The sequence below is a fragment of the Sitophilus oryzae genome, unplaced genomic scaffold (assembly GCF_002938485.1).
Source record: "Sitophilus oryzae breed Bouriz unplaced genomic scaffold, Soryzae_2.0 scaffold_1177_pilon_pilon, whole genome shotgun sequence".
NCBI lineage: Eukaryota > Metazoa > Arthropoda > Insecta > Coleoptera > Curculionidae > Sitophilus > Sitophilus oryzae.
The window spans coordinates 2,744,561-2,757,794 of NW_022145812.1; the positions used below are offsets into that span (position 1 = coordinate 2,744,561).

Genomic DNA, 13,234 nt, shown 5'->3' on the forward strand with positions numbered 1-13,234 from the left:
CCATATAATTTTATATATAAAATTACAGCGATATTCATTTCATAGCCATCGCTGACGCCGTTTTTTTTTCGATCATATTGTATACAGTGTGTTTCAAAAAACATGTGCCATCTCTCGTGGGAAGATTCCTCAGGTAAAAATAAGATTTATTTTTCATATCAGCATAGGTCCGATTTTGCTTTGTTTCGTAGCTACAGGGTGTTAAAGTCTTAATAATCTTTCGATTTATTATAATTTTCTTCCAAGTACTTTTGGCTATTCGAATGAAATTTTGAGGGTAAAAGTTACTTATAAGTGCTACACATTTTAATGCTAAAAAAGTGTTGATAAATTCATCAGGGACGTGCATATGGGCTATCACTGGAATATTTTTCTAAAAAAAGCATGTGTGCTACTCACTTCTTTCTTTTGGTATCAAAACTGTGTAAGCCGTTTAATGCCAATTAAAAGTTATCTCTTGATATTTTGTCGAATTCGGCCTCCTTGATGTGATAAACGCAATTTTATTAATCACAATAAAATTTACCTAATTTAATATTAAATATTATTAATATTAGTTATTATTACGATTAGTCTAACCTACAGCAATTTAAAATAAAAAATAATGGTATTTAAGGTAATTACAAAAACCTAACTTTAAAAAGTTTTAAGATCCTGTAACTCTAAAACTATGCATTTCCATACCCATCTTTATAGGAACTTTTGTTCATATTTTTTTATGAGGAATCAATGAGTATTTATTTAAAACTTTATCATGTTAATGATATTAAATTTTTTTAGAGGTTACTATTAGACTTGGATCAACGCAAATTAATATAATTGTGTTTATTTCATCAAGGAGGCCGAAATCGACAAAATATCAAAAGACAACATTTAATCGGCCATTAAACAGTTTAAAATATTTCTCTAACAAGATAAAAAAAAAGCCAGTGGCGTACGTGCTTTTTTTAGAAAAATATTCCAGTGATAACCCATATGCACGTCCCTGGTGAATATGTCGACACTTTTTTAACTTTAAAATATGTCGCATTTATAGTAACTTTTACCCTCAAAATTTAATTCGAAACGCTAAAAGTACTTGGAAGGAAATAATAATAAATCGAAAAAATATTAAGATTTTAACACCCTGTAACTACGAAACAAAGCAGAATCGGACCTATGTTGATATGAAAAATAAATCTTATTTTTACGTAAGGAATCTCCCGAGAGATGGCACATGTTTTTTGAAACACCCTGAATAGTCAACATGTTTATTTTTTGTCATTGATGACTTATATTGATAATTTCTATTTGTTTCCATTCCAAATATCTTGAGAACGGTTGCTCGCACCTTTTTAATAGGCCTGAAACGGGGAAACTGAAAAAGTTAATACTCTCCAAATGCCGTTTAATAACATGGTTTTACATGAGACTTAACTCATTTCTTATATTTTATATTTTTGACGGGATATTTCTTTTCTGAAAGACATGCTGTAATCGCATATTGCGAATTTGCTTTAATTGAAAGATTTTTTCAGAACATTCAGTGCCATGGAAACATCGTCAGATAATACTGATTATATTTCCCGAAGTTCTACCACAGATCAAAGAACAAGCGAAAGAAACATCATGTCTCCATCGAGTTCCAGTTACCTCAGCTGGATAGAAAGTGTGAACAGTGAATACTTCGGTAGTGCTGTTTCTAGCGTCCCTGGTGGTAAGTAACCTTCTTCTTCTTTACGTGCCGTCTCTTTCGTGGAGGTTGGCGATCACATTGGCAAAATCTTCACGATTCTCGGCTTTCCTTATAAGTTCTTCAAAAGTTAGGTGAGTCCAGTTTCTGATGTTTCTCAACCAAGATAGTTTCTTCCTGCCGAGACCTCTCTTTCCTTCAATCTTACCCTTAACTATCAATTGTAAGACGTGGTATTTTTCATTTCTCAATATATGCCCTAAGTATGATGTTTTTCTTATTTTTATTATATTGAGCAATTCTCTCTCTCTGCCTATTCTGTTGTAGACTTCGGTATTTGTGATATGGGCTGTCCCCAGTAAGTAACCTAAGCCTGTAAAATTGTAATTATGTTATAGGAGACACTTGAAAATTCAAATGAAGATAGTCCTAAAAAATCCGACCTCGCACAATGACAGAAAGCATTTTTTTTGAAAATGTATTTATATCTCTTTGCAAAACCGCAAACTTTTTCCCAACGATGCTCCCATACGTCATCAACTATCCAAATACTTTTATTTTAACAGCCCAAGACTTGGACAACAAAGTAGGCGAGTGGAACAATTTCTGGTTGAATTACAGTAACGCCAGGCTGCATCATCTCTCTACTGATCAAACATTCAGTTCCGATGGCGCTGACAAGACTGCCGAAGAAAATTCGGAAGACAGAAAGAGTCAAGGGAGTACCCAAAGAGACATCACAGAGAAGAATTCAGTCGAATGCGTCATGCTAACGGTCGACGAGGTAAGTCATGTCACCTGCCATTCACCCGATGTTTCACCCAACCGATCATCAACCTTCCAACTGAATTGCACCGTATATAGCCGGTTTTAACGTACTTTCAAAATTTCCCGTACATTAAGCTAGGTTACGGGTACACGGGTAGTGAAGCACGCTCGTGTCCCACACTTTCGTGTACTATATGCCTCATGTCAACGGTAGATTCGTGAAAGAAGAACCAAAACGAATCAATACGAAAGATGCCACAATAGTAGATAAACTAGGAGAGTACGAGCTCACTAAAAACAAGATGGCGGCCGTTTATCAGATGGCGTCTGTTTACGTCGCTTGTCAAGCTTGTTGTCATAGTCGTGAGTGGAGCGTGGTAGAGTACTGATTCGGTTCCAAGCAGTTCAAGAGCGGTTCAAAGCAGTTTAAAAGCGGTTCAAAACCCACCCCCACCACAACAAGCATGACTGGCAAATGACAGGCCACATCAACCGCCACCATCTTATGAACGGCCGCCATCTTGTTTTTGGTGAGCTCGTACTCTTCTAGTTTGTCTACTGACATGATTGCCACAATTAATTATTTTCACTCGTCTTTAATGTCGTAATATTTGGCTCATTAGTGTACAACCTTCCACTAAATGAACTACACAGTATACATATAGAAGACTGGAACGTTTGCCGTGTAAACAGCATACGATCGCTGGACGATTTTCGTTTTTTTTTGAATGGCCTTTTGATACTTTTGTATCTCACGAAAATATTGTAAGACTTAAGCGTACCTACTTCACTACCCGTGTCAACCTAGCGTTTAGCACAATGCTAATAAAACACTAAGGGTGCATCCACACTATCCTAAAAACGGCGTATCGACGTAACGACGTAACGACCTTGAATTGCAGTAATTCTATTGGCTGAAACTTTTGACAGATAAAATTTCTGACAGATGAATTTTTCAGCCAACAGAATTACTGGAAATCTATTCAAGGTCGTTACGCCGTTACGCCGAAACGTCGTGTTTAGGATAGTGTGGATGCACCCTAATACTTTCGACTAAATTTGTTGGCCTTCGTTCGTCGGATCTGTTCAGGAATCGGAGCTGTTTTTCGGGACCGGAAATTTCGGTACCGCGCCTGTTAGGAATCGGGATCTGCCGTTTTTTCGGTACTTTAGGTACTAACTAATTTTTGTTCAATATAATGGGTGCAGTTCATCAATTAAAAAGCAAGGGATGGTTTTCAAAGTAAAATCGATAAAAAGTTGAGATTTTTAATGAAAATATCAATTCAGTCGTGAGAAAATTAACATGAACATGAAGACAAGCAAAGAAAAAAAATATTGGTAACTTAATATTCACATCAAACAACATAAACCAGTTGTAATTTGAGAAAAAAACTACATTTTTAAATTAAAAATGCAAATATTTATATATTCAAACATCAGATATTTAAAATTCAGAAGGGAAAAGAAGCAAGAGAAAAGAACAATAAGAAATAGCATCATTCCTTATTTAGAAGAGTTTGATTTCGGCCGGTAAAACGTATCAAAAGACTTTCTCACGTAACAAAATTCTTAATTATTGTTACCGAGTTCTTAATGAACCGAGAATTAATTTCGAGGCCCGGTTCTGTGATGGCCAAAAAGATCCGGAAATTCCCTGTACTTTCAAAACCGGGGTTTTCCCGGTTCCGAACTCCGATTAGAGTGATTGGGAGTATTAATTAGGGTTTCCGGAACAATGCTTCTAAGGAACCAGGATTACCCCGTTTTGGTCGGTACTAGCAAAATTTTATTCAATGATTGTTCAGTTTGTCAATCAGCAAGCAAGGGATGGTTTTCAGAAGTAAAACCGATAGAAAACTGAGTTTTAAATAAAAATAATTTCAAATTATTGCGTAATCAGTCATGAGAAAATTATCATAAACACAAATGAACATAAGCGAAGAAAAAACCGAAAGTAACGTAAAATTTGCATCAAACAACATAAAAAATGCAAATGCGTATTAAAAACCATAACATAAATATAACTAATACTGTGCTAATACTTTTAGCAACGTTATACTAAATAATAAAATAATATATTTAAACTTCAATAATTTTTGTTAATTATACCTGCACATTAGGAACTTCAAAAGAACTTCAGAAATAATATATTTATATTTATATTAGACCTAAAATAGCCGAATAGACGAAAAACATTTATAAGGTTTTGATATGTTGGGATTAGACGCACCAAAAGGAGATTTTTCAGAATCAAAAGAGTTCTTAACTTTAAAGTGTGAGCTTCACCCCAAAAAACCACCCCCAATACGCTCTTCGATAGTTTCTCGTTTTTTTCTCAGAACCCGTTGGTCCCACAAAAAATTTTATACTTACCGAAAATATTCCCTATAAAATTTTCTACAAAAAAGGTTCTAATCATTATTTATATTTATTCAATGCATTTCGAGAAATAACCGTTAGAAAAATTGAGTACAAAAAAAATAGAGGTCGCTTTTCAAATTATAGTCTCCCAAGGTATCTTAACGTGCTAAATATACACGCAACAGATATAAACAAAAACATTGCCTATTCCACTAAACTAACATTCATACTTTCATCTACATATTGTCATCCTCTATAGTTTCTAGAATGTGCTCAGTATTCGAACAACTTTGGCCACGACAGGTTCCGCACATAGTTGTACATTTCATGCCGGCTTTAATGCAACTGCATCTTTTTACACAATCTTGTTTGCAGTTGCACGTTATTAATGACATAATTGAAGCAGGGACGGGCGCTTCTGTTGTATATAAAGGTGACAGGGTGTTGTTGATTTTTTTCCAGCCCCACTGGTCGGGTTTTATAGGTTGTTCTTGCAATAATCCAGTATTATACGTAATTTAAAGAAATCAATTTTATTTATTCACGCGGATTTTTTGGAAAAGGAAAACAACAACACGTACAAATATTTAATAAAGAAAAAGACCTTGATAGTATCGTCGATATTTTTAACAACGCAAAGTCAACACCTGAAGAAATTGAAAAAGCTGGAGAGAGGTTTGTACTGAAACTATACAAACTTCAATCATCTGTAGGGAGCCTTGCTTGGGAACGTGCAACTGTAAACAAGATTGTGTAAAAAGATGCAGTTGCATTAAAGCCGGCATGAAATGTACAACTATGTGCGGAACCTGTCGTGGGCAAAGTTGTTCGAATACTGAGCAAATTCTAGAAACTATAGACGATGACAATATGTAGATGAAAGTATGAATTTTAGTTTAGTGGAATAGGCAATGTTTTTGTTTATATTATACAGTATTATATCTGTTGCGTGTATATTTAGCACGTTAAAATACCTTGGGAGACTATAACTTGAAAGGCGACCTGTATTTTTGTACTTTTGTACCTGTATGGTTATTGCTCGAAATGCATTGGATAAATATAAATAATGAATAGAGCCTTTTTTGTAGCAAATTTTATAAGGAATATTTTTAATAAGTATAAAATTTTTTGTGGGTCCGACGGTTTCTGAGAAAAAAGCGAGAGAGACAGAAAATTGTAGAGAGAAACAAGCCCTATAACATAGGATACAACATTTTAACGAACAGTGCTTTCCATAAAATCAATAAAATGAAAAATATACGAAATAATATTTATACATGTACTGATTTCTTTCGAAAATCGACAACTATGAAACTATGATCCCTTCCCCGACACAAACGATACATTGTGAGACAGGAAATTGTAGAGAGAAACAAGCCCTATAGCATAGGATACAACATTTTAATGAACAGTGCTTTCCATAAAATGAAAAATATACGAAATAATATGTACTAATATCTTTCGAAAATCGACAACTATGAAACTATAATCCCTTCCCCGACACAAACGGTACATTGTGAGACAGGAAATTGTAGAGAGAAACAAGCCCTATAACAAAGGATACACTATTTTAATGAACAGTGCTTTCCATAAAATGTATAAAATGAAAAATATCGAGCTCGAAACAACAATGTAGCAATGAGCTTTAGTATTTAAAAAAAACGTCGTTTAGAAGTATATGTATTTTAATATTTTATAAAGGAAATTTCCTTGTGTTTCCAATGTCATATGATGTTGGCTTTTAAGGCCTTATTGTGCAGAGGATGTTGTTTTGCTATTTGACTCATTCAAACTATCTTGATGATGGGAATAAAATTCTCGAAAAATACTAAACAACGTTTTGATTTATTTTTACTAACGAATGGCGAAGACAAAGCTTTTTGAGGATTTTTGGTAAAAAACAGAATTACTTTCGATTTTTGGTAAAAAACAGAATTACTTCGAAAAAGGTCGGGTTTCACTGATAGTATTTTTGCAGTTCGAAAAAGCATGCTTCAAATTATTTAGTATTGCACAAAACACAAGCATCCTCACTTAAATTTTGAGTTTTTTCTTAACTTTACTAAACAACTAAACCTGCTATTTTTACTCATATCTTAGGATTAAAATAAAGGATGTCAAGTGCTCTGAAAGGAAGCCCTTTTTGAGCCATCCTCTAGAAGTTAAAATATGTTCTTGAATATATTTACATTTAGGTTTGCACTTAAGGACGTATTGGGGGTGGTTTTTTGGGGTGAAGCTTACACTTTAAAGTTAAGAACTCTTGTGATTTTGAAAAGTCTCCTTTTGGTGTGTCTAATCCCAACATATCAAAACTTTATAATATGCTAATATCAACGTACTAAAGGAAGAATAATTGAGTTTGCTTTCGACCGCTAGAAAGGATCAATGGACTTTCGCATGTACAAAAAGTTTTTTTTTAATTTTTGTTACCGAGTCTCGAAAGTACCGAAAGAACCGGAAATTAATAATTTCGAGTCCCGGTTCTTTGATGTCTCAAAAGAACCAAATCCCGATTCTGAACCCTATAGTACGCACCTCTACATAACATTTCCCAAATTAATATATTTTGTTTTCTATTTTACAGTTTAACGAAGCAATGAAGTGTTCCCAAAGAGTAATGGATATACTAAATTGCGCAATGAAAAGAAACGAAATGGATGACAGTTCAAACGAGTCGTACTACTCTCAACCTCTACCTATTAAGGTATGTGTAGAGTGCTTTTATTTTGACTTTAAAATCGGTTTGTAATACAATACTACCATTACCCCATTTACTATTCAATGCATAAGTACCTACATTAAATCTGTATTTTTCGTACAAAATCAAATAAACACTGTATGTTTTTATTTTCAGAATAACCCTATAGAAAGTGCATCCGGTTCTTCTGTGTTAAATAGAGAGCGTTCCGTATCCTGCGTGGTGGATTCTCAATCTCTACAAAAACCGAAGCAAATGTCGAAAAACACCCAGCAGTCGTCTAGCACCAGTTGCTTGAACGCCATTTTGAGCACTAGCGTCGCCGATATTTTAAAAAAAGTTATAACTAAAAAGCGGGACATCATCGTATCCGATGTCGACGGCAGGACAGCAACAAGAAACAGTTTTTCCGAATGGAGTGGAAGATAGTTATCATGTTGTGTTTGTTGGGAATATATTTGATTAAGATATCCCTAAAATTTTAGAAACATTTAAATTATAAAATAAAGAACTAGTTAAGAACCGAATCGAATCATCTACAAATGAGTGTACCATTTTGGTTCCAAATAAGTTGCAAACATTGCTCTTATAAGTAAAGTTTATAATAATTACTACCTACTTTATCTATGATTAGCACACAGTCAGTCGATATGCGATTATTTAATAGAACTTTATGTACCTACTAGCGTGTACCAGCGACTTCGTTCGCGTCGAATTAATCATTTGTAATGGCGATGATAAAGCAAAGCAAGAATTTCCAGTAACATACCAACTGGATAAATTTTTCTCACATTTATGTCAGCATGAGAAAAACAATATGGCGATATTATTATATAACTTATTTTTATTTATGTAATAAAACCAAATAAATTATGTTTGTCCAAGCGTTTTCCCGAAAGACTAACCGTTTTTAAATTACAAATATTGTCATATTTGAGGGCGTTTTCACCCTCTTGGAATTTGATATTCGAGAAACCCCTCCTTATGGAACCTCTACATCCCACAGTCAATCCGTTTGCCAAAAATCAGCTTTAAACGTCAAGCAGTTTAAGCAGAATCGTGATTACCTACTCAGTGGTCATATTTTATGAAACACCCTATATAAATTTATAAAAAATCTTAAAATATGTAAAACAACAAAATAAAATATATGTGTTTAAGAGTTTTTCCGAAAAACTCACCGGTTTTGGTTTGATACCGATGATAATATTTGAGGGATAGTTTCACCCCTTAGAATTCGAGTTTCGAAAAATCTCTTCTTATCGAACCTCTACAGCCTAAAGTCAATCTGTTTTTCAAAAATCAGCTTTTTACGTCAAGCGCTTTAAGCAGGATCGTGATTAATCAATGACCAGATTTTTCGAAACACCCTGTATACATTTTTAAAAAATCTTAAAATATGTAAAAAAACAAAATAAAATATACGTGTTTAAGCGTTTTTTCGGAAACTTGGCCGTTTTTAAATAAAATATCTTGGAACTGGAATTTCGAAAAATCCCTTCTTATCGAACCTCTACACCCTAGAATCAACCTGTATGCCAAAATTGAGCTTCGTACGTTGAGTGGTTTGAGCAGGATCGTGATTAATCAGTATGTCAGTCACTTACGGATTTTATATATTAGTATAGATTTATAGATATCTTTTTGTTGCTTTAGTTTCTTTGACCTAGTATACTATATAATTTTTTCTTTTTATTCTTATTTTATTATTTTAGGTCGTTGGGGTCGTAAAGATGTTACTGGATTTTGTTTATTATTTTATTTTCATCCACGACGTTTCGACAGTCATATGTATTTTACGAGTCTTTTTAAGTACATAAAAGAACAGTCAGTTAATAAAATCAAAGTATAAAACGTCAAAATAAAAGGTCTTACCTTAAACGTACATTTCTATAGAATTAAAATTGCGAAAAACTGGACAATACACACAAATTTAAAAACTATTATATATGTTATTTGTTTAGGGGCATCACACTTTAGTATACAGCACGTATTTTCTAGCAGACCGTTTTGTATATAAACATTCATCGTTTCAATAGCCGATGTCTACTGTGCGTTAGAAGTATTTTGATCAGATTTTTTAGGTCCTTTTTATCATTTACGGCGTTTTTGTTTTTTTGCATCTCCACCATTTCATAAAATTCTCTCTTTTTTTGGTGATTTTCTGTTTATACAATTTTAGTTTTATTAAAATCGAATGTATGGTTTTCTGTTGACACATGATTTGTGAGAGCGGTTACATTTTTTTTGTCATACTTGTGCCCTTTCAGTCTATTTTCTAACCATTGAGAAGTTTGTCCTATGTAAACTTGGGCTCAGTTCGAACATGGAATTTCATATATAACATTGCTTTGTTTGTTTAAAGGTATAGATTTTAGTTTAGAGAAATTATTAGCTAACAAGTTATGCGTGCTTTGTGACAAATCGTTATATTATACTTTTTGTGTAACCCTTGTAATTGCTGAGACAACCCATTTACAAAGGGGAGGACAATATAACCTGTATCTTTTTATTCTTTTTATTATTCTTTTTATAGGATTTTGATTGTTCTGTGTGTTTAAGAATTTTTGGAGTCTATTTTTAAATATTTTGTTTATTAGTTTCTTTCTTTCAATGCTTGCAATGTTTTTTAGTTTTTGTATTACAGCATCTCTATATTCTGGGTCGGATAGACGAATTGATCTGTCCGACAAGCCAATTCATTCAATTCGTCTATTCGACCCAGAATATAGAGATGCTGCAATACAAAAAGCAAAAGATGCATTGAAAGAAAATAACTATATCCAAAAAAACTAATAAACAAAATATTTAAAGATCTCCAAAATTTCTTAAACACACAAAACAATCAAAATCCAATAGGAAATAAAAAGATACACGTTATATTGCTCCCCCCTTCGTAAATGGGTTGTCTCGGCAATTACCGGCGGGGTTACACAAAAAGTATAATATAACGATTTGTCACAAATCACATAACTTGTTAGATAATAATTTCTAACAACTTATGAAAATGGTAAGATATAACAGACACTTTGACTGAGAGACAGAGATCGATTTTCTCACACTGAATCCAGTGGTGTAGTTATTTTTATCTTAATATTTAAAATTTTGAGAAATTAGCCAATGATTAGGACTTTTAGGTAATCCTACATATTTGTCAAAAATATTATTTGTCTTTTTATTAGACTTTCAAAAATATTCACAGTATAGATTTTATATTAATAAAGAGCGATAAAAACACCTTTTTCATATTATATATAAAGTACGTATATATTAAAATTACAAAATTATCGCATTGAATTATGCATTGAAACAAAAAATTGATACAAATGATTAAAATAAATGCTGTACCAAAAGAAATGTATTCCACAGGATGCAAATCTGTATGTGTCATCCTATCCTCTTAGTATGTGTACAATCGTGGATGCTATCATGCCCAAAGATTTTAGAAAATTGCATTATGAAAATTTTTGAAAAATAAAACATATTGTACGTTTATGTTATTGGGGGAATGCTTGTGTTGCATATTATATTTTATAATGTAATTTTATAATATAGTTATATATTTATTATAGTTGTGTGTGCACTGACAGTACATTAAGTATATGTATGTAAACTAAATTCTATATGTCCTACTTTACTATCCTAAAACTTTTTAAATTTTTAAATGTAGTTTTAATATATCCAATCTACTGAAAGTGATTTAAGTCGTTTTTTTTTTCTTATGTATTAATGTTTGTATTGAAACGTAATATGATTCTATTATCCCTAGTAAACAATATGATAATCTCTAAATATTAATGAATTTTAATTAATTTTAATATTAATTAATTTATTATAAAGCCATGTAATCATTAGCGTAACTAGCAAATCATCCTGGGGAGGGGCTGGAGTTCGCCCAGGGGGGTGTAGTGCTTTTGTTTTTCAAAAAAATGAAGAATAATTAAAAAAACACATTTTTTGAATAAAACGTTTACATGAATTTCTCTATCAATAAATTCATAGACTTGGTTATCAAACCGTGTTCCCGTAGATAGAAATTTAAAAAAAAACATTTTGATAATTTTTTATATATAAATATTAAATACCTACAAATTTTCTAAAAACACAACAAAATAATATTAACTAAACAAAACTAGAAAATGTAATTTTTACTACATCACAAGCAAATAAAAATTAATACGTAGCCAAGAGTCATAATTCAAGATTTCTTTGGGGGTGCCCAGCAGTAGCTGTGGGGGGGGGGGCACCCCCGGGCACCACTGTAGTTACGCCAGTGCGTGTAATGTATAACAAATATGTTAATTTTCTATATTATGGACATTCTAAACACTGGACTAGGATTAGCATCATCTGCGGATGATATCGCTCTGTATGAAACAAAATTGATTTCAATTTTATAACGCCTTTTTTCAGCAACGGAAAGGTACGGCAATGAATATTCCATTGTCTCCATTTTTGGCTAATTTACTCATGAGGAGGTTTGAAGTACCAGTTTGAGTATTTTCCATCAACAGTAGGTATGTGGATGATATGTTTGCCATTTTTTGATACACATTCTGACATCATAGACATTTATTTCTAAATTAAAGAATTGTTTTCCTTCCATTAAATTTACCTATGAAATAGATGAGAACAACGATAGATTACTACGATATAAACGAAAAAAAAACGACGTCAGCGATGGCTATAAAATGAAGATCGCTGTCATTTTATATGTAAAATTATATGGGGAATGTCATCAATGTTTGTCAATGTTCATTTCCAAACCAACTGGACGGCGTTTTTTTTTCGACCATACGGTATTTCTAGATGTACTAGTCATTAGAAATACTAATCATTGCTTGGTATTTAATTTCTATAGAAAAAAGATCACTACATAGTACATACCAGTAACGCATCTACAAAGTGAGTCTGGGAGGGGTATAGTGGCAATAAGTACAGTACTAGAGTAATACTAGATTTAAATTAAATTTGCGCTGAAAGGTATTGTGACTGTGGAAAAATAAACTTGGATGGGTCTGGATTTTCTATTATTATTGTTATTGTTAATCTCTTTTATAACTATTTTATTTTATACCACATTTTATTTTATTTACAAATTTCTCCCTGGGAAGGGTAATTACTCCCATTACTCCCTTGCTACACACAGATTCCTAATGAGTCTTATCATAGTGTTGATTAATTTAAATTGCTTAGTTCATAGACTACTTAGTTTTCCACTTACCAACGAAAGATATGAAATAGTAAAAAATAACATTAGGAATGTAGCTGAGTGTAATGGATATTCTCTGACAATTCGAACTTCGAACAACAAATATGAGTACCTATAGTTACATTTTTTCTCATTAGTTTCATTAGTTATAGTCCTGGATAAGTTTACAGGAAAAATTCGGAATAATTACAAATAAAAATTGGAAAATTTGGATGTACCTACTGCAAAAATCATAATTGTAATACAAGGAAATAAAAAAAAATATTAAAGAAACAACATATTTAGTTAGTTATTTTTTATCTTGTTTGTTTTTACTCAAGGAGATAAAGATAATTAGATGAAATGTTTTAATGAAGAAAAAATATTAAAAATCTGCATCCTTTGATTCTAAATATTTTCGACCATCGAAATCGACATGAAAATTGAAACTTCCACGAAAAAAACAGGGTTAAAACGTAATATATGTAAAATAAGATGTAAAGTTAAACTGAATCATATTCCCACTTAACTACAAGAC

At 32.4% G+C, this 13,234-nt stretch overlaps 1 protein-coding gene across 1 annotated transcript; it reads left to right on the top strand.

Moving 5' to 3' along the window:
- The first annotated feature begins 1,284 nt into the window (after positions 1-1,284).
- Positions 1,285-8,298, top strand: LOC115889371. The gene is made up of 4 exons (XM_030909355.1): positions 1,285-1,696; positions 2,239-2,456; positions 7,392-7,511; positions 7,662-8,298. The coding sequence occupies exons 1-4, from the start codon at positions 1,531-1,533 to the stop codon at positions 7,932-7,934; spliced, it is 777 nt and encodes a 258-aa protein (XP_030765215.1). The 5' UTR covers positions 1,285-1,530; the 3' UTR covers positions 7,935-8,298.
- The last annotated feature ends 4,936 nt before the right edge of the window (positions 8,299-13,234 follow it).